We start from the raw sequence: 26019 nt of genomic DNA on the forward strand, positions 1-26019 counted from the left end.
AGGGATTTGCATTTGAGGGTCTCTTGATATGGATTTAAGTGAGTTTTAGACACTTCAGGGTGTGTGCAAAATGATGGTTTCTAGTCTATTCTCTAACTCCTCTGCCCTTTTTTACATTTTTACATTTTTAGGGGGAAATTCATGTTGATATTCTGTTGTTTATTAAAATAGAAGCTGTAATTACCACATTTTTTAACAAACTATGTACACTCCCACGTGGATGCCTGTTATGCTTTAGCTGATTGTGTTTGACGTGGTTTCTGGGGTAAAACTAAAACGAACGAAATCATGGCCGTTCCCACTTTGAAAAGTGTTGCAGGCTGAACGAGAAGGACTCTGAATGGCTATACCACACATTTAAATATTTGGCAGTCAACATATATCACACCAACGATGATCTGTGAGAGGGTATCTTGGGCTCAGAGGTGTCAGACATGCACCACTCCTTGGCCGTCCAGAAAACCCTCCCTCTTCCTTCGATCGGGCAGGGTGGCGACAGGCACGATGCTGGTGTTGCCCAGATTACTCTGCCACTTCTCTGCTCTTCCCATGGGACTGCTTCAGAGATTCTTCCACGATATGGGGACCAGATATGTTTCTTTGACAGCTGTGCTCAGAGGGTCAACCTCAACTGCTGAGGTTGCATTGCAGTAGTACATCTCTAAACGTCATGTAGCTCGCGCTTATGGGGAGGGTGGGAGGCCGGAACATCATCTAGCCACTAAGATCAGAAACCGTATGGGCCAGGACATCATCACTAAGATTACAGATGACACATGTCGAAACCATTGTAGTGCCCCAAACATTACAGACCAATTCCGACAATCATATGCGAAACTGTATACCTAGCAAGGCGAGACAGATACTATTGAACTTGGTACTTACCTGTCCCAGGTGGCCATCACATGCCTGTTGGACAGACAGAGAGAAAATCTCAACCAGCTGATTACAGCGGAAGATATCCGAACCGCAACCTCCCTTCCAAACAGGAAAGCGCCAGGTCCTGACGGGATTCCCTGCAAATTTTATAAGGCCTGTGCAGATGAGCTCACCCCCTACTTGCTAGAAATGTATGCTGAGGCTTATGATCTGGGAGTGCTACCACCATTCTCCGCGAAGCGTTAATCATCACACTACTTAAGATGGATAAACCACCCTCTAGTTGTGATTAATACTGGCCACTGCTGCTCATTAATAAAGAAACAAATATCCAGGCAAAGATTTTGGCCAGTCATCTCCAGCCTCTCATGCGGAATCAGGTACTGCTGGATCAGTCTGGCTTCATTCCTGTGCTGCCCACCTCCCAAAATCTGCACACACTGTTTGCTATGTTTCACACCCTGGATCCCGAACTACCAGCGGCAGCTGTCATGCTTGAGGCCTCTAAGGCGTTTGACTCAAAAGAGTGGGGTTATCTTTTATACATGTTACAGCGGATGGGTTTCTCCCCTCTCTTTGTTAACTGGGTGCGGCTGCTGTATACTGACCCCACAGTGCAGGTCCAGGTGGAGGTCTACGCTTCAGGCCCTATACAAATCACCAGAGAACCAGACTTGGATGCCCCTTCCGGTGCTTCAGTGTGCCAAAAATGTATCTATATTATCTTTGCGCGCACGCACAGTACCCCACTTTTGTTTCACGTCTCATGATTTTATCTTGTATGTAACGGTGGAACACTGGGATACACATCCCATCCCGTTGAGCTCCATATTAACACATGAGCCTAGGAGTTTGCGCCGAGATGCAACAAACTCTGCTAACTCGACGATTGGTGCCTGGCAGGTGCTGGGCAGCGAAGCCGGAAAGTTACTGATATACTCCCCGCTGCTGCCTCTTGATTATCACTCTGACATATCGGTAACACACGAGGCAGGAGCTATGCACACAATGGCACTGGTGTGAATTGACAAGCTGCAAGTCCTCTATCCCAATGGCACATTTTTTACAACAATAACTATATGCAAAACAAGACACCAGTCTTCACTTTTTTATTCCACAGGCTGAAAAAAGCGCTGCAAGCCTGTTATCCCATGTTTCCTGCGGAGCCACCACCTATGCTGGCATTGCACACACTACTTATGAGCCCAACCCGACACAAGCTTATTACTAAACTCTACCAAGCTGGTAGAGATGACAGTACCCCCCCATGCAATAAGAGCTTGGAAAAATGGAATGAGTATCTAGAGCCACAACTCATGTGGAGCACCCAACCCCACTGTCGAGGGGGTTATATCATTTATGCAGAAACTCTTTTTCTATCCAAGCCCCATATCTGGTCTTGGATGTTGTAGGGACTTGTGCTTCTGAACGCATTGTTCTTTGTGTAGCCGATGGTCTGGTTTCTCCATCTGAGGACGAAGTCTCTTTCTCAGAATAAGGGCGATTTTGGCGTCGGCGGGCATACACTTCTGCCCAAGTGTACACCTCGCCGAGCTATTAATCAATGGTGTCACGTTTAAATTTGCGAATCTTCCGGTCTTGGATCTCTTGGGTGTGCTTGTTCAACTGTATGTTTATATCTTCAAGCATTTTGGTGAAAGCTCTGGTTTCCATGGTTTTGGTCAGCTCCGCTTTGATGTTAGAAATTTCAAGGGCCAACTCTTCCAGTGCTTTCGAAAGTTCCTCTACAATCAGTAAAATTAAATCCAATGAACATTTGTTGAGAATGGCCTACCATTTCTCAACAAACCGTGAATTGTTTTTGCATAGAAGAGGTTTTAGAGGGCCTCTCAAGCCCCTTGGAATCCGCTGAGCACGATGATACCTGACGAGCCTGCTCGCATGGAGTTTCTGGTTTGATTCCTTTTTCAATAGATATAGTAACTGCTTGATATTACTTTATTTGCTTCTGGTGTTCGAAATCGGTGATATGTCTTCCTGTATCAATCCGTAGATTTTCGTAGCATCATCTACGGTGAAAGCGAAGGTGTCTGCTTTTGAATCAGTGAGGTTAGTGATGGAATCGTAATTCATCTTGTAGTGGTGTGGCGTGCTGCGTCCTGGGACAGAAGTGTATGAAATACCAATATAAGTTAGGACCCGCACAGCCTCTTGAAAGATAAATTTGTGCGCTGTACACTTGTAGCGTGCTCCAGAGGTATTGCTGTCTGTTCCCCAACAGCGAAAAAAGGATAAGGACTAGTACAATGCAACCTCAGCAGTTGAGGTTGACCCTCTGAGCACAGCTGTCAAACAAACAGAAAATGCTTCTAAACGGTTATAGTGTTCTAATCAATGAGTTCAACCAATGGATCTTTAGAAGTTTTTAATGATCATTCTTTTCATGATCAGTGAAAAGAGGGACCGTGAGTATAGAACAACTGGACAACCTGTCAACTAATCCAGCCATCTTGGCTCAGATTCTGGCCATATGTCCTCAGACCCTGTCAGACTTAATGACCCGTATAAAATCTGGGTCCCCTAATGATTGTTGTCCACCTCACGTCCTGAGGGACGCCTTCTCTGCCCTACCTCACAGCATGCTTCCCTTCCTTAATGAGTCCCTTGTACAGGGTAAGGTCACCAGTGCCTTCAAGAATGCAATTGTGGTTCCTCTACTAAAAAAAACAGGGGCTGACCATCTGAACCCCTCAAATTATCGCCCCATTTCTCTCCTTCCTTTTTTGGCCATGATCTTAGAGGCCCATGTGGCTAGGTGCAAGTCCAATTTTATTGAACAATCAGAATACCTAGAGCCACATCAAGCTGGCTTTCGGCCCGCTCACTCAACAGAGTCAGTTATCCTTGCAGTATTGGATACCCTGAGAGCAAATGCGGACAAGGGTGTCCCCCAGGCCCTGGTGCTCTTGGACTTGTCCGCCGCATTCGACACGGTCGATCATAAAATTTTGATGGACCATGTCGAACAGGCCGGCATACAGGGCGCCGCATACAACTGGATAAAGTCTTTCCTTGAAGACAGAAGACAAGCAGTGCGACTTGGCCCTTTTACTGCCCCTAAGCTCGCCATCACATGTGGGGTGCCACAGGGTTGGTCCCTGTCTCCACACTTATTTAATCTCTATCTTAGGCCTCTTATTCACTCACTAAAAAATAGAAAGATAATGATTTTAAATTATGCTGACGATCTCCAGCTAGTCTTTACCTTGGATTCCCCTGATGCTGTCCTTGAATTTCAGGCCACTATGCTTCACATTCAGTGCTGGATGGACCTCAACCATCTTAAACTCAACCCTGGCAAGACGGAATTATGCTGCCTGGGAAGAGTGAGATCTTCTGTGGCCCACACTATTGGCCAACATGATTAGGACCACACCTTCTACCTCCTCCTCCTTGAAAAGCTTGGGGGTCACTATAAATGCAGAGCTCTCGCTCAGAGGACAAGTGGGGGCAGTGGTCTCCACTAGTTTTCTCCAATTTGTGTAAAATAAGGAAGATTTCCCATTTACTTACCCACTCAGCCCTCATACAGGTTGTGATAGCACTGGTTCTCTCACGTCTCGACCTCTCAAATCCCATTTACCTTGGCCTGCCTTTGTTCTTACTCAAACACCTACAATTAGTACAGAACCAGGCTCTAAGATTAATCCATAAACAACCTAAATGGCATTCTGCCAGAACCTGGCTATCCAAACTTCATTGCCTGCCTATGGCCCAACGTACAGCTTTCAAGACAGGGTTCTTAGTCTTTAAGGCATTACACCGTAGGAGCCCCACATTAATCAGCTGCATGATTGTAAAGCATGCTCCACTTCGCAACCTACGGTCAGCTCATCTTCAACTACTGACTACCCCTGCCATTAAACTCAAACGTCAGGGAGGGTGTAGGTTTTCCTACCTTGCCCCTAATTTCTGGGACTCCTTACCACTAGCAATTAGGATGTGTGACAACCTGTTGGGGTACAGAAAGGTGTTAAAGACTAGGTTATTTGAGCAAGCCTATGCATAGTCCATTGCGCCTCAACACTTTTCAAGTTTAGCGCCATGAAATCTGTTGGTGACCGTGCGCTCTAGAAGTTCCTGCTAACATAACATAACATAAAATATTCATAGAAAAGGGGTAAGAAGAGGTTTTGAAAAGCAGTAATCTATTTACCAATGTTATCCTAATGTCATTAATAAAATAAAAAAAGAATTTATCATAACCTATGAAAACTATATGTTTATGCAATGTTTTAATGAAACTAAAATAGCTCCCTAAGAAAAGAATTGTATATATGTAAGAAATGGGGTTACCAAATCTCCAGGGGGCTTAGCATGTAGCAGAGCGGGCAGGCCAAACTACGGAGGACATGTGAAGCACTCACGCAGTACCCACAGACGACACACCAGGCACACCACAAAAGAGTCGGGACACCAGTTTGAGTTGGAAAATTAAGAAGTTTAGTATCTCCAACCTGCAAGGCAAAAATGCATCAACAGTGGTATCATAACACGGCGCCAACTGGCACCAGAGCCAAGTGTATCAAGGGGGATTATTTACATGGGAAGTAAGGGATGAGTCTGTAAGTCCATGGCTGAAAATAAAGAAGAATGTTTACATTTGTCATTAAACCTGGGGTCACAATGGCGGGCCAACTCAGGCTCTCATCCTTGGCAGTTTAACTCCAACCCAACCCTTGTAAAGGAAAACTTCTTGCATCACAGTAAATCCCAACAGACAGGAAGACCTGTAATAAATCAGCAATGCTTGCTCATTAACATGGGATATAACCAGGGGCCTGGAATGACACGTCAGGCCAGCACAGGGGCAGGACACCTGCAGTAAAAGGGCACATCAACATTAGATATCGGTCTCATCACCTTAGGCCAGGGAGATGACCATCTCATCAGGGTAGTAGGCACCTTGTATGCAACTGAACCTTAGGCATACACATTACACTGTGACATTATGCATTTAACCATAAGCATATCAACACTGGCGCATTTTTCCTGAGCAATACTCTGGGCATCTAACACAATGCGCACCTCACCAGTGCGTACATTAGGCTCACTTAGGCAGGTAAATAACATCTGCAGGGGCCCACAACCTTAGTTGTCTAACAGCCTGGAATCAGCGTAGGATCACCTAGCAGGCTTGTAGCATCAACATACATTGGCATCAGTAACGGTAGTAACTGGTCACAACCAATCAAACATTTTCTATTACCTGGTCACTGTGCAGGAATAAACATTTCATTAGGGCAACCCTAAATACCTCTTCAGGCGACTAACACTTCCCTAGAGGGGCAGTCGGCCTCAGCAGCATAACGTATGGGGAGGCCCACCACAAACAGGGGCATTAACACTAGGCCATAAGCACATTGGGTGCAAAACCATCGGCCTGAACATCAACCCAGCATTAGCATAACTCCTGGCCCTAACTCTTGGGGCTTTAATAATTCCTTGGGGGACCCAGGGGCACAGCATTGACCTCTAGCCAACACCAGTTGGCACTTTTCCGGCTGTTGTCCAGTTCAGGGTAAGTTTACCATCCAGTGTCTCTAATTTCCCAAGTCATGGGGGGGGGGGGGGGGCGGACACCGACCCTGTGCCCTCTCCACCCCCTTCACACAGTCTGTATAGGGCCCCACTCACCGGGCTACTTGATGCTCCCTGTGGGGCTCCGCTCCTCAATCCTGCGCAGGCCACTCGGGGCCCGCAAGGCCTCACTCAGGCCTCTGCTGCACAAATGGGGCTCCCTCTCCACTACGGGGGCCCCGCAAAACGCCTCCCGCTGGCTTCGGGCCTCCCCCGGGCTCCTCTCCTCTCTGAGGGACCCGGGGCTCTCCACCACAGGACGCAGGGCTCTTCTCCGAGGAGGGGGGCAGGCCCGGACCACGTGCCTCGATGCCCCCTCCTCTCTTGGGACGACAGCCGGGCCCCTCCTTCCTCACAGGGGCCCGGGACTTAAAGGCAGCCTCCGCGAGGCTTCAGGCCCCAACCGGGCTCTCTTCAGCTGCGAGGAGGAGGGGGGCGGGCACCGGCAATGTGCCTCGAGGCCCCCCTCCCCTCAAGCCTCTAGCCGCAACACTCGGGGCACTTCTCCCAGGCGGCGGCGACGCTTCTCGGGGCCCAGACCGGCGGGGTGGACTCCCGCTCCGGTCGCTGGCACACTCGGGGCTCCCCCTCAGTCACGGGGGCCCCGCACCGTCACTTCACCCGGGTCCCCCTCCTTCCTCACGGGGACTCGGGGCTTCGACTCCGCTTCTCCCGGCCTTCCCGGCCGACAGCCAATCCCTGCGCGGCCTTCAAGGCCGCGCAGGCCAATCCGTGCGCGGCGGGGGCGGGCCGATGACGCGGCCGGCCCCCGTCACATGATACAAGTGACGGCGGCCTCAGGGCCTAGCGCGGCCCTTTCTTCACTTCGGCAGCCGTCTCCTGGCACCGGGGGCCGCCGCGACGATGCCCACAGCAGTGAGGGGGTCCCTCAAGGCGGCGCCGGGGCGCGGGGGTGATGCTCAAAAGTATACCACCGGCGCAAGGCAGCGCCCACACTCCTCGGGCTGCGGCGGTGATATCGGCGGCACAAGGGGTAGGCTCCCTTTTTAATCAATTATATGGCGGACAGCGCGCCAAAATGAGGGTAGGCTCCTCCAGCGCGATTCTCCTCAGCAGGATGGCGCTATTCACAGCGCACTGCTCCTCCCTCTGCCCACAACCTCAGCTCCTTTCTCAGGCCACACAGAGGGGGCAAGAAATTAACTCTTCTCCAGCACTTCCACAGGGGGCCACACCTTCCTTGGGGGCATCAACCTCCCCAAAACAGCGCTGATACAGCACAGCCCTGGCAGCACACCTCACAGGGAGGCGAACAGTTCCACAGCCAACCTCAGGGGCACACTCCTCACCTCCTGGGCGCTCCTTCCTCGCAGCGCTGGCGTAATTCCCGGTCCCCACAGTGTCAGGGACCTAGGTAGGGGCCCTCCCTTGTCAGGGGCCCAGGGGACAGCAGAAGGGGGGGGGGTTTAGGGGTGCAGGGCCCAGTTCACAGTAGCACCTCGCAGCAGGTCCCCTCCCTTTCTTGTCCCAGCTCTGACTGACTCTCTGGTGGCACATCCCCCTTACTTATACCCTCCTCCCAGGCAGTGCCGGAACCTTCTAGAATGTTGGCAAAGCTGGCCTAAACTGGCTCAAGGGGAGGGGTTGAGCACCCTGGGTGCCAGGCTTTCCTTCCAAAAGCTAGGGGTAGCTGGGTAATAATATCTAGACCGCTGACCTATGGCAGTCCAGTGGCAAAATCCATGGCAATGGCATCCATTTTAAACACAGTACATTTTAGTCAGGTGCATTTCTCAAATGGGGGAAATTTACAAGTGCTCACACCATTACATAGCATTACAATTTTAACACAGGGCAACTCCTACCACACATGGCCTATACAGGTTTATTACCATGGGGGAGACATCCTAAATTAGGGGGGCAAAAGCGAAAAATTTCGGGGGGAAAAGGCCAAGTCCAACAATATAGTTTTCAAATATTTAGAAAAACGTGCACAGTATTTAATGGACAGTCATGTATTGGGGAGCTTTCAGGATAATGCGGATTGTTTGGTTATCAAAAGGCCTGACTACAGATTGCTGTAGCTTTTGACAGAGCTAAAAAACACCATCCTGTATCACTTCATTGTGCAGTCGAGAATTTGTAAGCAGCACCTAAACTGTCCTCTTACGGAATTGTCTGTCTTGGCTAAATGTTTTGCACCTTAATGAAATACACCATTTCTACTGTATTAGTGCCAAAGGTAAAATGCATCTGAAAGTGTGTCCACGCTCCTGTTGATGTTCAACCATGCATGATTGAAAAGTTAAATATTATTTTGCACCTGTGAGAATGTGAGTTGTTAGTTCAAGTGGGTGACAGTCCTCTTTAAATAATAATGGCACTATTCTTTACTAGGTCTAGTCTCAATAATTTAAAACTGAGCTCAACCCTTGGTAGATGTAGCACAGAACCAACAGGCTAAATGTAGGTGAAATGTGCAAAGCATTTACCGGTATCAAAACAGTTAAAATGTAGAAAATGCAACACAATAAAAGTCCCATTTTAGTTTATAAGAATAGAGTAGAATGTATTGGGCTAGTAGAGACCAAAATGATAAAAATCAGGGTTACCAGAGCTATGACTTTTAGAAATGTTTTGGTTAAAATAGCACTCATGAACACAAAGGGGCCCATTAGGATGTCGGGCGGATTGCCCCCGCCAGCCTGGCGAGGGCAATCCGCCCGGCATCCACACTCGTTTCCATTCCCCGCAATATTAGTATGGCGGGGGGACATTGGCGGACGGAAAGACAGTCCGCCGCTTTTCCGCCCCGGTCGCCTTGCGGCCGGGGCGGAAAAAAGGAATAATATGGTGGCGGTGTCTATCAGACACCGCCAGCTATATTAGGATGGGCATTTTTCAATGCCGCCACAGAAAGGCATGCAGAGACTCCCTGCTGGGGCCAATTGCGGGCCCCCTGGGAGTCCGGGGGTTGGGGGTGCACATGGGGGGTACCCCGCATTTCAAAGTGCAACTTGGCAGGCACCGCGCGGTGCCTATCATGTTATGCTTTGAAATGTACATTTACCATTGCACCGGGCGGCACACAATGGTAAAAATACAGGATGCGCCCGGCACTGTGTTGGGAGCATACTAATTGTCACAGCAGGACCGCCGCACCTATGGCGGGCGGACCCGTTTTGCACTGGGATGGCGGGCGGACTAAGTCCGCCTGCCATCCTAATGAAACCCAAAGTGTCAATCGTGGTTATCCGGTTAAGCTAGCCTGGTCCAATTCAAAGGTTAAAGCTGACCGTGATCTACTGCTCATCGGAAACAAGGACGAGGTTCATCCCCTTGAAAAGTTTACCGTCTGACATCGAAAAATGTTTGGAGAAAATGACTCATCGATGAGCCGTCAGCGAGTTGGGGTGTAGGCTTGAAGGCTCAAAGATAGTAGCAGAATGAAATGTGGGTTCTTGATGGGACCTTGCCTCTGGCAGGAAACATGGCACTATAGTCATCGAAGGTGGTGAAGCTCCAAGTGGGCGAAGTCTGGAATCTGTGTCCAAGATTATCTACTTGTCAGTCAAATGCTGTTTGATGTTGACCTCGATGAAATCCCTCTACATTCAGACTTTGAAACCTTTCTCAAAGTAAGGATCTTTTCAGTGACTATGTTGCATACGAGATGCGTTTCGATGGAGGCTATACCTTCGACGTTCACCCTGGTCTCTGATGTTTCTTTGAAGGAAAAATTCTAAAGAAGATTCTAAGTGTCAAAATGTGCATGTTTTTAGGGTCAGAGGAGTATACTCTAACACAAGTCAAAGGTCCTAGACCCATTGCAAACCATTTGAAGGGTAGGATTCACACTCCCAGAAGACACCAGCAAGGACATGGCAAATCTAGTTGATACTGGATAGTTGGGCTCATGAAGGAATGAAGCTTCTTGCAGCTTTTGTGGCCATGTAGCTTAACAGGAGGTCAGCCAACTGGTCCTTGGAGTCTATATCTTTGAACTGGGTACAAGTGGGTGCAAATCTAGCTATTGTGGTCTTGCCTCACAGGTTTAACATCAGCTTCAGTCCTTCCTCTGTCTTCTAAAGGTCCAGAGGTTTTCTGTAAAAGGACTTCATGGGTGCTGCGGTTATGCCTGCCACTAGATTGTTCAGGAGGAGGGGCTCACTGACCAATAGGAAAAAGGTTCTCAGGGGCAACACTACCCACACTAACATAATTTTCAGATCTAAACAATCCAACATTGCAATTTTGCAGCAATCCAAGAACTCTGAGCATCACCCTCTGTGTGTTTAGGGAAAAGAGAAATTCCCTCTGCAAAACAGTTCTGGGACAGGTTTTCCCACAACTTGGATTAGTGCCATCTATCATCCTGGACAATAGAAAAGGCAGTCATAGGTGTGAGTTGCATCAGCCTGTGAAAGGGGATGTCCCATTGAAGCTTGTGTATTTGGTAGGTACATCCCCAAGTCAATCCTGTCAGGAGGAGGTCACGCTTTCTCCCACCTACGACCCTTTGCTCTTTTCCTGAGAGCTATGAACTCCCCCTGGCAGGGAAAAATTAGATTGCTAAGTGACAGCTGCAGATTAACTCAAAAAGGCAACAAGAGGCTTTAGACAGGAAAAAGGGGACTCTCTAAGGTCACGTTATACTTACGTTATGTCAAATCTGTTTTTGGCATTGAAGTGAATATGATTTAACTAATAGGCAACAGAATTTTTCCAGCTGTGCCTCAACTGAAGTAAGTATAAATGAGGCTTAAAGCATAACCTATTGTTAGTCAAACGTAGAGTTACCCCTGTGAAAAATGACGTTGTATATTTCTCACTACCAGGATAGGTAAAACCTAAAATACCATGCCAAGCTTTTTAATATCATGCATCCTCTCCTATGAGAGGCCTATCTTAGGGGTGACTTATAGATAATAAAAAGAAACGTTTAGGGCTTTCAAAAGTGTTATTTTGACAGTCCAAAATGACAATTTGAAAATGTCCCAGCTAGGCCACAGTGGCAGGCCTAGAGTCATGCTCACTTTTCAATTTAGTGTTGGCACAATAATTATTCCAGTACACTAGTGACATTCAGGGGCGGCTCCTCCGTAATTGCAGAGAAGCATCACCCCACTGCTTTCTCGCAGTGTGAGAACCAAAAACATAAAATGGTAATAACTTTTAGTTATTACCATTTTATGTTTTATTGCCGGCTTCTGCTCTGCTTCCGGACCGGCAGGTGAGGAGTGGTTTGCCCACCCCTGAGTGCACAATGACTGTTTGGTCAGCCCTCTCAGGCCACCCAAACTAGTCATGTGCACTTTCCCTATCTCCATGCAGTCTGCATTGCAACCAACAGGGAGAACATGCCCACCACTCCAGCCCCTGCGCTCAGACCAATCAAAATGCATTGCAGCGTTGTGGTTGGCTTAGGGGTGGGAGTCTGGCTGCCTGGTTCATGTTCCTGGAGTCGGACACAGGCGAGCAGGAGAAAAGAAGCAGGACCTGGCAGCGGAGAGGTGAGTGATACTTATTATATATTTTTTTCATGCAGTCTGCTCCCCCCCCACCCATGGGCTGTGCCGGCCACCCCTGGGCAGGGAAAAAAGTAACGTAGGTGGAGAAGGATTAATTAGAGCGCGGTGGGTGGGGGCGCTGGCTTGTCACTCCCTGGTGGGTGTCGGGCTTTGGAGGTGGATTTCAGGGATGAATGAGCGGCCGTGCTTTACCTGGTAGCAATATTAAAACTGTCTTGGCGGAATGAGACTAACAGCTCAGCTATGGTCATGTGGTTTTGCTTAGTTTCCATATTATCTTAAAGTTTTATATATAATGCGCACCACGCCATTGTTGACGTCAGAGGGCTTTACATATGTGGCAACAGACAATGCATCGGTAGCATATTTTTTCAAACAGAACTGTTGACAGGCATTACTGCTAAAAATACAATAGATTGTATAGTATCCTGTTTTCTAACAGGGGGCCTCATATTGAGTTTGGCGGTTGGATTATGTATGTCGCCATGGTGGAGTACACTACTCCCTCCCCCACCCCGGCATGACACCACCCGCGACTCCCCCTCGTAATCCCTTGTGCGTTGCACCCCTGCGCCCGCCTCCCCACTAGCAAGCCATGCCGGCAGCCGCTGGTGACATTTAACTTACAGGCCCCGGGTACACAGAGCACTGACTACTAGGTATTTATTGCCAAGTTAAATATGCTAATACTACATGTTCGAAAGGGTCAGTGCACATACACTGGGCACTTGAAAAGCAGTGCACCAGTGTTTAGAGTGCATACAACAGCAATAAAATCCAACTAAAAGTAGAGGGTGACCACGCAGAATGGGCAATTTCTTACAGCATCCAAATATTTATTTCTGCTAAATGAGATTAGTGCTCCTTAAAGTATTCATTGAGGGCAAATTTGCGAATTAATGTGATTCTGCAGCCAAATGTAATTTTGCTTTAAATGTGTTATTACTGTCCTGCTTACTTTACACAAATGGCAATTTTGCACCCTTAAGTGTGTTTGTGCAGATGCTGCACCAAACCAAGAATGGTATGTTGTCACAAATTCCTCCTCCATTCCTTGTTGTCAACAACCTACTACAAGATTGCAACCTCCCTAGCCACAATAATTGATCCGTTATGAACTTGATTTTCAATAACTCAGCATATTCGTATTTAACAATCTAAAATTGTATTGGTCAGACCACTTCCTCATTACTTTCAACATATTGATCATAACACACCCTGTACTGTCTAAAAATCTGCAGACCCCCAACACTTTACAACAAGCATTAATAGACATGCATCATGCACCCATACTATTTGGTTTATGTTTCTATGCAATCTGTCTCTTTCTGTGCTTAGAATGTCTGGGCATTGTTGTAAGCGGCTTTTTTGCTCCCTAAGCTTGTGATGCTGGTGCCAAGCATCACTGCAAGTCTCAACAATATAAAATACGGCACAGACATTGGAGGCCCAGGAAAAAAGCATATTGTTCCGAAAGATGACAAAAATAATGTTTGCATTTGTGCATGATTGTATTTACACATTAAAACCAGACCTGTAAACTGGAGACTGAATCTCATTATGGAAAATCAGCATCTAACAATGTGTTACCGACATAACATGATCGCTTCCCTTCAGTCATGTGGGAATTCGTTCGATTTACATTAGAAAAACACTTGTTAGCCCTGGGTTGGTTTGGTTCCAGGACTGGACTACATTGTTCTGCAAGTAGTCACAAAGTCTGGGGTAAGACAGGGTTGCATACATGTATAACTGGGTTTAGGCATCATGGTGGTGTTGTATTACCTTTCTGTTCAATGCTTTTAGCTTCTCCTTGACTCTCACCGGGGTTATATGCTTGAGGATGAGAGATATTCCTGGATAATTGAAAAACAAACTAAGGTTATACAATATTAGACGAATCAGACTGCAGGTATAGGGTAGAAATACCTTTACGGTTTTCCCAGCAAGCATAATTTGAAATACCAGAGGTACTGGTGGACAGTAAAATATGACATATTATCAAATGTATATAGGTAGTTCAGCTCTCCAGAATACTTGCCATATACATGTTCATCAATATTTGGAAATGTATATGTTTTTCTGGGGTGACAGAGTGAATCAAGAATCTTTGTGACTAATGGCAGAGCAATTTCATTAGTAGCTAGCAGGAAGTAATATACCGCCAAAGGTTACAAGCAAAAGGACTCTGAGGAGATCTTTATTTGTGACAATATATGGGACTATTTGATTGATACATAGTCTCTTTGTGCTTACCCTGTGAAGCTATGCTTCTTTTGAAGCAAAAAAAAGGAAAATAAATACTTTTTACTTTAAAAAACAAACCACCAATCAAGCTGTTTCACTTTCTTTTCCTGTGTTGCATTCTTCTTTTGCTTGTTTCATCTACCCATACACTGCTCCCCGTAATAGTCTGGTTGTTGAGGATGTATGACATTACAACGCATGCTTTTACCACGCATGCTTTTACCACGCATGCCTTTACAACGCGGTTTTTACAACGCAAACCTTTACAACGCATAGCGCTTTGGGGTGCTGGATAGTGAATAGTTTAATTTACTTTTCCAACTCCAGTCCCCGTGGACACTAGGGATGGTGTTGGATAGTAAATTAAACGTATTCCCTATCCTAGAGCGCCCCCCAGTGCAAGGCGTTGTAATGGTTTGCGTTGTAAAAGTTGCGTCGTAAAGGCACTGCGTGGTAAAAGTTGCGTTGTAAAGGATGTTTCCCGGTTGTTGATAGTGGGGGTCATCGGGTGTAAGCCAAGGGAATAGCCCAAAAATTAAAATACCCCCACTGTGAACCCAAGTTCCGATGGCGCCAAGCAAAAGGAGCAAGTGAGCCAGATCCTCCCTAGAAAAGCTCCCTTGTTTCTTCCATCCAAGCATCCACCCATACATTTTCTCAGATTTCCATTTACTCTGCCTTGCTTTTACTTACACATCCATCCATCCATCCTCTCAGATTGCCATTTACTCTAGCATTCTTTCTCCTACCCATCCTCTCATCCGCCTAATCTTTCACCAACACATCCTCTTACTCTGTCATCCATCCACACTTTCACCCACATGAAAGCATTAAGTGGCATTCAGGAACTTAAAGGGAACCTGCAGAATCCAAGTTTTAAATTAGGAAATAAGCAACAGAATGTAAATGGAAGGGGCCAAGATGCCCTCAACAAGGGGTGAGAGGAGGATGAGTTGTGAGGGAAGATGGGAAAGGCACTGGAGAAGCCCCAGACCAGCAGGCTCATGTTTTATTTGTGGGCAGCTTGGACACTGGACCAGATACCTAATGGTGTTTAAAATGTGCCCATTTCAGCCAACTCCCCTGAATATTCCCAGGTCTTCCCCTCAGCTCAGTAGGGGCTTGAGGTACTGACGGACAGAGCGGGGCCTCATTACCTGAGCGAGTGCCAGGCGAGGTGAGGCCACTCCCAAGTAAATTTTGGGCGAGGAGTTTTTACAACCATGACTTTCGAGCCTACCAATCAACACATTGCCAGATGGTAGGTCATTCATGCATGGTATGTAGTCCTCATTACACTTTGGTCACAGTTGCAGTAGTGTTGTTATCATAGGTCCTGAAGAAAGCCTTTTGAGGCTGAAACATGTTGACCAGTTAACTTTACCATCAGGATAGTAGTATTTGTTGAAACACTATCTACACTCTGTTTTTAACCTTGTCATCATGGTGACCGCCATAATAAAATTCATTCTTAGGCACCATGCTAGTCAATTTTAATACACCACTTACTTTACCAGCACATATTTTTTGCACACTGCAACTTTTCTTCCCACAGCTCTTACTACAACTGCTCTCTGGCTTCTCATCACTGGCGGATCTGATTCTAAGGTTCACTCACGATACTAAGAGTGAGTGCCTTAGTGGATACCAGTTCGTACTTTCAAACCCCAGATGATGAGGTTCCGCCAATGGGTTTTCTTACCTCTCACTCTTCAGTCTGTACACACACTCCTCATGAGAAAGCAGACACTTTCTAGCTTATCCAGACCGGTAGCACCCCCTTTTGAGTTTGTTGTGAGTAAGATTAGGGGATAGGGTGCACTTAGGTCTTTAAATTATTTTCCCCTCTAGACCCTCCTCCACGTTGTGTTTTTCGTCACACAGAATCTGTACCATTAATAAAGTACAGTCTGAGGAATGCTGATTGTACCATGTACACTTTAATTCTTGTAGATTAGTAAGGTCCTTATGCTGGCTATTTCATGAATATAAAACCCACTATCTATCTCATTAATAGTGTCACAAGTTGATTAGCTCTAAAAACCTCTGAATTTCCTCCCATACTTCTCTCGGGCTTATCCATAGACACAGTAAACATTTCAAATCACAATACATTTTGAATCCTGTTTCCATAGCTCCTGGTCCTACCAAAGGCATGCATGCATTTGTGCCAAGCCCTATTTTCCTAAAAGTTTTTGGGTTCATGATATTTCAGAAAATGTATTTGCACTTTTTTGTTATTGTTATATTTTAATTAAAATCTTTTGCCACCAGTCTTTGACTCTAGCCTCTATTCCACAACTATGGAAAGCAGTTCGTGTTATTCTAATCTCGAATAAAATGAATGCAGACTCGAACGACCCATCTAACTTTCGCCCCATATCCCTTTTCCTTATGTTGATTAAAGTTCTGGACACCTACGTCAACAAACAACTCTCCTCTTATTTCAAGACTTACAGTTTGTTGGATGCCCCTCAATCCTGCTTCAGACCTCCCCACAGTACGGAGACTGCTCTTTTTGCAGTAGCAAAGACTATCAGGCTATCTCTACTCCACTATGGTTCAACATGTTGATAATATCCTCCTGGTATCTGCTACTTTAGACAATGCAAGAGCGACTTTGTTTATCTTTTTCCTGAATTAGCTAATGAAGAGCACAAGGCTTCAAAGCAAAAATATAATTTTGCCTTCTCCTTGTACGATATATTGGTCATGAGATCTCTGTAGGAAAGTGCCATCTACTGACAGAGTAGATTGAAGCCAGCTGTACTTTACCATGACTGGTAACAGCCTTCCAGATATCATCTTTCTTCGGAATTGCTAGGCAACTTAGATAGTGGAACCTTGGGTACATCACAGTAGTAAAAGAATTGCCGAATTATGTTAAAAAGAACCCCTGAACCTGTTAGAGAGTCTTAAAAAAGCTTATCGTGCATTTGTTCAAATAAAACAACCTTTCGCTGCAGCACCCGCTTCGGTGTTCCCTGAATACACACAGCTGTTTTACTTTGTATTGACATGAATGAAAGGGATCTGCCCTTGGAATACTGGTGAAGGATCATGGTTATCAGAAAAATCAAAAGGAATACCATTCCTTTACTTTAGATCCTGCGGAAGCAGGACTGTGTCCATGCCTCTGTTGCTGATGCAGCCGTCTGGTAGAAGCCTCTGAAAATATTTTTGTGAGCTCCATATTGATTTTAGCTGCCAGGTTGTCCTGATACGGATTCCTAATGCTTAACAATATTTACAAATGTTAGTGGTGGTCTTATTGGTAGCACATCCCTCTCTTTGTGCATTATACATAAACATCTCAATATTGGTGCTCCTCAAGGTTAAACATCTACACCGACTACTTAAGGTGTCAGCCCACTGTGGCCCAAATGAACCCGGTGGTAATATCAAAACATATATAAAAACCTCTGCACTCTAGTCAATTTAATGTTGATTCATAAATATTTCTCCATAAACGTCAATTTGAAACACCCGCAAACAAAACGTTTTTTACTTGCTGTTCAATTTAATATACATATGGAACATATAGTTTTAGCCATATATTTAGAAGTAGTAACGTTGTATTCCAAGGATGGAAAGCTTGATATAATGAATGTAGTGCTATGATATGCCCCTGTTAGTAAGCCTTCCTCCATGTAACAAGCTTTTGTTTGACGTATTCAGCCTCGTTACATGGAGGAAGGCTTACTAACAGGGGCATATCATAGCCCTACACTCATCGCCCATTAATCTATAACTTTTTATTGGATGTATTTGAAAATATGGGGCGCAATTTTCGATCCGAATAAGAATACTATTATGTAAAGGGGCTGATGATTCCCAACTACAAGACCTGAATATCCATATAATACTTTTGGAACTATTCTACTATTTATTGAAGCTTTGAGAAAGTTTCTATGAAACGAAACACGTGTCAGCTGCTGGTCCAGCGCCTGAAAGGAGGATCATTGTATCAAGCTTTCCATCCTTGGAATACAATGTTACTGCTTTTAAATATATGGCTAAAACTATATTGTCCATATGTATATTAAATTGAACAGCAAGTAAAAAAACTTTTTGTTTGCTGGTGTTTCAAATTGACTTGCATGGAGAAATATTTATGAATCAACATTAAATTGACTAGAGTGCCAAGGTTTATATATATGTTTTGAAATCCGAATGCTGTTTGCCTCTCGTAGCACCGGTGGGAAATAGACACCATGATTGTCTTTTGGTAACTGAACATGAAACATAGACCTTGCACAGAATTCACAGGTGCTCCCATGGCACTTTGTGGATTAGTCTTCTATGTGGGTGCATCAAGTTATTGAAAGCCACAGTTTACTCAATCTGAGATCTGCCCAGGTTGCTGAGCTTGTTGCCCTTACCAGATATTGTATTCTCTTCCACTTGGCTATTCAACTAGGATTATATTTTGTGAGAGACAGATTAGAGCTTTCTATGTGGACAAAAGTACATGTGACACTGCACTAAATGTCATTCCAGGTGAAGAAGAAGCCTGTCTCCTGGTGCTATTTGACTTGTCCGCACGCTTCTACACAGTAGACCATGATCTGCAACTAAAAACCCTGGAACAAAGGATGGAATAATTTTTCAAGACGTTGAAATTTGCATTGTCTTGGTAGACAGAGAGGCTCTTTGTCTTTGCATAGGTCATCTAGTTTTCTGTTTGGTATCTGACCCTACTCTGCAGCATCCAGCTGGCAATCCAGTTCGGGATGATCTGAGACTAACTGTTTCTTCGCCACTCGTGTCCCTATGCATATAATTTGACAGGCCATGTCTGAAACCAGAACCGATGCCTATGCCTTAGAAGAAAATGTAAAAGCCTCCTCCACCATGCAGCTGGACTCCTAATACACTTCTATAATGAATGTATTTGGCAGTTCTATATAGTGCCAGGTCCCCATCAGGTATTCATGCTCTTTACTTACAAAAATGGCCTGAGTCCACCATAAATATCCCTCAGAACAACAGGGGGGGGCGAGTGGAGGGAGTGGGGAAAGAAAGGGAAGGCTGGACATTGAGGGATGGAATTGGGCTAACAACTAGAAACTTCATAACTAAACCTTCAGGATTATTGTCCCAAGGCCATGATACAGTGACAGGAAAAGTGGCCTGAGAGTGGAATCCTAGATTGCACCCAATCACTACCTATGATCTGATGGCAGGGTTGATGAGGGAATTTTTAAGACCTCTTTTGAGGGATCGGGTGTTAGGTGCTAATCAGAGGTGCATGGGTGCAGAGTTCTAGGAGAATGGAGTTGAGCCTGAGAAATACTGTTTTGAGGGTAAATAAAAACTGCATTTTGGTATTTCCAGACACAGAGAGCTTTTGCTTCTGGATTGTCTTATGCCTCCTGAAACAGGCAGCAACGTGAGGCACCATGTTTTTAACTTTATCTTGGACTCTACAGGGAACCGGTGGGGATCACTTAGTACTGGAGAGATGTTGCTGTGTTTCTTTTATCATTGATGAGTCATGGTATGATGTATGCAACAGCTTTTCAAGGACACTGGAAGACCAGCCTTGCCAGAATCAATTCTGGATATAACCAGAGCAAGAGGTGTGATTCTCAGTCAGTTATGGTGCATTACATGCTTTATTTTCTTTAATTGGTGGAGATATAAGTTTGCACAGTGCGCCTAATTGTATCCATGATGACTCATAGTTAGAGAAAAGTCAATAGTGTATCTTGAGCCTTTGGCAGTCGTGTTGGGAGATGAAATGTGTGAGATTTGTTAGTTGCGTAATTAATGTTGGGTTGATGTTGTTCGCTTCCAGGAGATAAGTAGAAATTCTGTTTTTCAGGGTTTTATTTGGTTCAAATCATTTTATTATAATTATGAATGTAACATAGATCTACCACTTATTCCTCTCACCTTAAGACAAGTTAATAAATGCAATGCATGCTGTCATAACAATTGCCAAGACTCACTTACATAGAAGAGATATAACATCCATAGTAAAATAAACACAGGCATCACCCCCATACCCCATCTCCGCAACTCTGTAAACAAGAGTACACTAAAGAAAATAGAGAGGGAAGTAGGTGGAGGGGCAGAGATTGGGGGTCTTTTGACTCTTGGGGATAAGATTCTAGATCAGTCTATGTTCTGGATAACAAATCTCCTAATTGTGAGAATGTGGTTGTATGATTAGGGGCAGTGTGTTTCCATCCAGTGATGTGATCTTAGAATGATCTGGAATGTGAGAAGATCATTAATCAATGACATTTTTAGCTATAATTATGTGTCACCTGTGTTTTCGTGGGTCTTAATGCTGTTGGTTTTTTTTCTAGCAAAGTCCATTCCCGTACAAGCTTCCTGCTTAGGGGAGGATGATTGGTTTTCTGGTTAATTAATTGTGTTCTGCCTATCAGGAAAAAAATGAATATGTTGACTACTGCATCTTTGAAGTCCATTTTAAGCCAACACGTTCAGTAATGCCAGGAGATTCATCTTCATCTAGGAATGTCAAAGAATGTAAAGAATGTCATCCAGTACCTTCAGCATGACTATTTCAGTTCCATGTTCTTCTCTAAAGCATGATTGTGATGAAACTAAGAGGGATCTTTTTTTTTGCACATGTTTTGCTGTAGTGCCACATTTTCTCCATTGCCTTACCCAGCAATGGGAGCGACCCTTGACCTTTGCCATGTAGGTCGCACCCCCCCCCCCGCTGCTGCTCCACCACCGCTTGTGCTCTGCACCCTTGGTTTGTTTTCCTGCCTGTCCCTGGGTGCTGTTTTCCTCGCCCCCATTCCCACAGCTCTCTTTTCCTGCAGCTGCTGCCCCTGCAGCCCCACCCCGCACCCATTTGCTAGCCCCTGCCTCCTCCCTCCCAGCTCCCTTTAAGATGGGGGCAGCTGCGCGGTGAGGAGAGCGACCCTTGACCTTGCCAGGTAGGTGACTCCCCCCCGCTGCAGCTCCACCACCGCTTGTGGTCTGCACCCTTGGTTGGTTTTCCTGCCTATACCTGGGTGCTGTTTTCCTCAACCCCCATGCCCACTGCTCTCTTTTCCCGCCGCTGCTGCCCCTGCGGCCCCACCCCTGGCTCCCATTCGCTAGCCCCTGCCTCCCGCCTCCCAGCTGCTCCTCCCTCCCAGCTCCCCTTAAGATGGCGGCAGCTGCGTGGTGAGTAGAGCGACCCTTGACCTTGCTAGGTAGGTCGCGCCCCCCCGCTGCAGCTCCACCACCGCTTGTGCCCTGCACTCTTTGATTGGTTTTCCTGCCTATGCCTGGACGCTGTTTTCCTCGCCCCCTCCAGTGCCCACTGCTCTCTTTTCCAGCCGCTGCTGCCCCTACGGCCCTGGCCCTGCGCCCATTTGCTAGCCCCTGCCTCCCGCCTCCCAGCTGCTCCTCACTCCCAGCTCCCCATAAGATGGCGGCAGCTGCGCGGCTGCGCAGAGGACGCACGCAGAAGGTGTGCTCCGGCTCGCCGAAGGTGAGCCTAAGGCAAGCCCGTCTGCGCCTGTCCGCGCCTATCCGCGCCTGGACTGTGCCCAGTGCTAGAACCCCTGGACCACGCGAAGGCCATGACACCAGACTCCACTATGATGCCAGCAGCCTCCACACACTCAACGCCAGCAAAAACCACACCTGCCTCCAGGCTACCCTGAAACAGACCCACGGACCCTTCTCCTGCCGCACCTGCAGCTTCACCTGAGACAGAACCCCAAAACCTACAAGGACTCGACTCAACCACCTCCGCTGCATACTCCTCAACTCCCGCCCGGCACACAAACATGCTGTCAAGCTCTGGGATCTGCTCGACACCCCCGCCCCACATGTGGCCTTCCTGATCGAGACCTGGTGGAAAGACTCCTCGGCGGCCGACATCGCCATAGTCATCCCGGGAGGCTACAAGATCACCCATAGGGATTACGCTAACGGGACCGGAGGAGGAATAGCCATCGTCCACAAGTCCACCCTCAAGGTTGTCACTTACGCAAACGATACCATCACCGAACACATGCACTTCCGGATCCACACTGACCCCAACACCACCCTCAGAGGAACACAGAGATCCTCCTTCACAGACCGTTTGGACAACAATGCACACGACAGCAAAGAGCTCTTCAGCATCGTAAAGAAACTTTCCAACGCCAACGACATCCCGCCCTCACAAGAACTGTGTGACTCACTAGCCATCTTCTTCCACTGCAAGATCACTGACATCCACGACTGCCTCAACACCACAGCTGCCCGTCTGTGCCAGACTCCAACCCCCCCTGTGAACACCACCCGTGCAATCCACCTGACCTCCTGGTCCAACGTCAACCACGACGATACACGCAAGATAATGAACACCATCCACTCAGGATCTCCGTCAGACCCGTGCCCACACCATGTAGTCAACAAAGCAGATGCAGCCATCGCACCCCAACCACGGATGGTCATCAACATCTCCTCCGAAACAGCGACATTCCTGGAAAGCTGGAAGCACGCCGAAATCAAACCCCTCCTCAAGAAGCCCAAGGGGGACCCCAAGAACCTCAAGAACTTCCAGCCCATCTCCCTTCGCCTGTTCCCCGCAAAGGTCATCGAGAAAATCGTCAACAGGAAGACAACAACATCTTGGACCCGTCCCAGTCCGGATTCAGACGAAACCACAGCACAGAGACAGCCCTCATCGCCGCCACAGATGACATCAGGCGCCAACTAGACAACGGCGAAACATTAGCCCTCATCCTCCTGGACCTGTCAGCCGCCTTCGACGCGGTCTGCCATCGCACTCTAAAGACACGCCTCCTAGAAGCCGGAATTCAAGAGAGGGCCCTTGACTGGACCGCGTCCTTCCTCTCTGGCAGAACCCAGAGCGTCCGTCTCCCACCCTTCCGATTCGAAGCCATCAACATCATCCGCGGCGTCCCGCAGGGCTTATCCCTCAGCCTGACGCTGTTCAACATCTACATGGCCCCCCTCGCACAAGTGGCCCGCCATCATGACCTCAACATCATCTCCTATGCCGACAACACCAGCTCATTCTCTCCCTCACCAAGGATCCACACACCGCCAAAACCAACCTATACGAGGGAATGAAGGCCATCACCGACTGGATGAGGAGCAACTGTCTGAAGCTGAACTCGGGACAAGATGGAGGTACTCATACTCGGACCCACCCCCTCAGCCTGGGGCGACTCCTGGTGGCCGACCACACTGGGAACAGCACCAACACTCACCGACCATGCATGCAACCTAGGATTCATCTTCGACTCCTCCCTCTCCATGGCTAAGCAGGTCAACCCCGTCTCCCCCGCAGAATCTACAAGTGGATCCCGACCGAAACAAGAAGAACGGTGACACAGGCCCTTGTCAGCAGCAGACTGGACCACAGCAATGCACTCTACGCAGGAATCCCAGCCAAACACCTATGACGACTACAACGCATCCAAAACGCCTCCACCCGACTGATCGTCAACGTCCCCTGCCGCAGCCACATCACACCCCACCTGAGAGACCTACACTGGCTCCCCGTCGACAAGAGGATCACCTTCAAGCTCCTCACCCACACACACAAAGCACTACACAACGTCGGGCCCGCCTAACAGCAGACTCAGCTTCTACACCCCCACCCGCCAGCTCCGCTCCGCCAGCCTTGCCCTTGCAGCTGTCCCCCACATCCAACAAATGACCTCTGGCGTCAGATCCTTCCCTACCTCGCCGCCAAGACCAGGGAACACCCTCCCTACCCACATATGGCAGACTCAAGACCTACTCGCAATCAGAAGACTCCTCAAGACCTGGCTCTTCGATCAGTAGCAGCACCCACCCCTCCCCTCAGCGCCTTGCGACCCTCACTGTTAAGTAGCGTGCTCTAGAAGTACTCTGATTGATTGATTGATTGATTGATTGATTGATTGATTGATTGATTGAGTGATAGGTCTCAAATTGTCCAAGAGACCCGAATCAGGTTGGTGATAGGTCTAACATGTTCCATAACACCTGGATCAGCATTGTGTTTCTTTAGGGTCGGTGCTGTCTGGCCCAGTTCATGGTGGCTAGGATAATGTCCTTGAGACAAAGATGCATTGATTTATTCAAGCAAAATTAGAGGCAAACAAATTAAAGTTTGATTTGGCCCTGGAGTTTGTCCTCGTTGCTAAGGAGAAGTGTGTCTCATAGTTGGGTCACGATTTTCTACTTGTATACCTAACACTTGACTCTGCATGTACAAATAGGTCATGTAAAGAGAAGTGCTACTGAATTGCATGTGAATGAAAGATTATTTGACATGAATAATAATACCATCTGGTTGGTATTGGATATCCAATTGCTAAATAAGCACATGCTATAATAAAGAAAATGAAATCTGTCATGATGCTGATCTTCAATCTGAAATGATTAGACTAGATAGATCATATGTATACCTCTTTAAAGTATTACCAAAGCCTTTCCGTTATCGCATGTTAAGACATATTTTAACTCTACTGCCTTCTTGTTTTCTGATGTACACAGTACTAATAGGCCTAACTGTTCAAGTAAGGGTAGCTGCACTTTGAAGTTGGCATAGAGAAGCAAGAACTATTAGCTTAAAGAAGTGAGCTTTCTACTGTACTAGACTGTATAAAGTCTTCTTCTATTATTTCCATGATAAGAGCTAGGCACCTGCTCCTTGGCTACAATGTAGTAGTTCAAATAACTTCACATGTCCTATCTTCTGCTTGCTGCTTTGTGCATGCCACCACCACGCTCCTGCACTGCCGAAACTCACTGCTGCCTGCCAGCCATATTACAAGCATTTTTGTGGTCTGGAGGGCGGGTGCGTGGCGGTCCCGCTGTGATGCAGTTTAAAGGTTTATGGTGAAGTTCACGTTCCTGCACTGGAAGGAATGCACAATGTCCAGCATTCCTTCCTGTGCAGGAACTGGGGGTGCAAAACTATAGGGGGGTACAACACGTGCCCCCCTGCATGCACCCCGTGCACAGAGTCAAGAGGGGGCCAGGTAGGGACCCTTTTCTTTCGTCTCCACCAGCAGTTTCATGGAGGAAAAACTCCCTTGATACGTCTGTGGTGAGGAAAGTCGTAATATGCTAGGTGGTGCCTAGGACACCACCAAGCTTTTTGCGGCTGTCAGATCACCACCCTACCACCAGGGATCAGGGATCTCTGGTACCTGGTGGTTGTGGCGGTACAATGGTGGTCCAACCGCCCTGGTTGTAATAGGGCAGCCGGAAGACCCCCTCAGATGTGTCACCATGAGTCTGGTGGTCCATGGACCACCAGACTTATAATCAGACACATACTATAAAAGAAGTGTGTAATCAAAGTGAATTTAGCATTATTTGCAGTAACACTGTTTTTGTTCCATATATATGTCTGTTCTTTCCACAGTTGTAATATATTTCCTTTTGTGACTATTTATAAATTTATAATCAGATAATCCTAATGTACATCAATCATTAACTATGCCTGCCTCGGAAAAGTGTGCCTCCTGTTTTTAATAAATACAAATCCATATAGATTAACGTACCTGGTTAAGTCGGGCTGCACCATGGGGAGCCTGGAGAGGAGAGAAAAAATAATGCCTGTTATCTTCAGTAGATGGGAGAGAAAAGAGTGGAAGTGGCTAACACTAAATATTACTGAGAGAGAACCCAGTAGAGGGAAGACCATGGGCAGCTATAAAGAGATGCACTGGAGAGAGCAGAGGAGGAAGAGGAGAAAGTGGGGGCAGCTTAACAAAAAGGGGATAAGATTGGAGGCTATCCCGGAGGGAAGGGCAAAGGAATTATGACAAATGAGAAGAGAGGCCTGCACACAATACAGGAAGTTATGAGG

General features: G+C 46.8%; 1 protein-coding gene across 1 annotated transcript in view; it reads right to left on the minus strand.

Annotated features, from left to right (window-relative positions):
- LOC144803733 (uncharacterized) overlaps nt 1-25736 on the minus strand; it is a 350480-nt gene extending 324744 nt beyond the window's left edge. The window contains exons 1-2 of the mRNA XM_078671875.1: nt 25712-25736; nt 13758-13828 (exon numbers count right to left, since the gene is read on the minus strand). Coding sequence (XP_078528001.1) covers nt 13758-13828; nt 25712-25734 — 94 coding nt within the window. The 5' untranslated portion in view covers nt 25735-25736. The remainder of the gene's footprint in view (nt 1-13757; nt 13829-25711) is intronic.
- Between the last annotated feature and the right edge of the window lie 283 nt (nt 25737-26019).

The sequence above is a fragment of the Lissotriton helveticus genome, chromosome 1_2 (genome assembly GCF_964261635.1).
Source record: "Lissotriton helveticus chromosome 1_2, aLisHel1.1, whole genome shotgun sequence".
In the NCBI taxonomy this organism is placed as follows: Eukaryota; Metazoa; Chordata; class Amphibia; order Caudata; family Salamandridae; genus Lissotriton; species Lissotriton helveticus.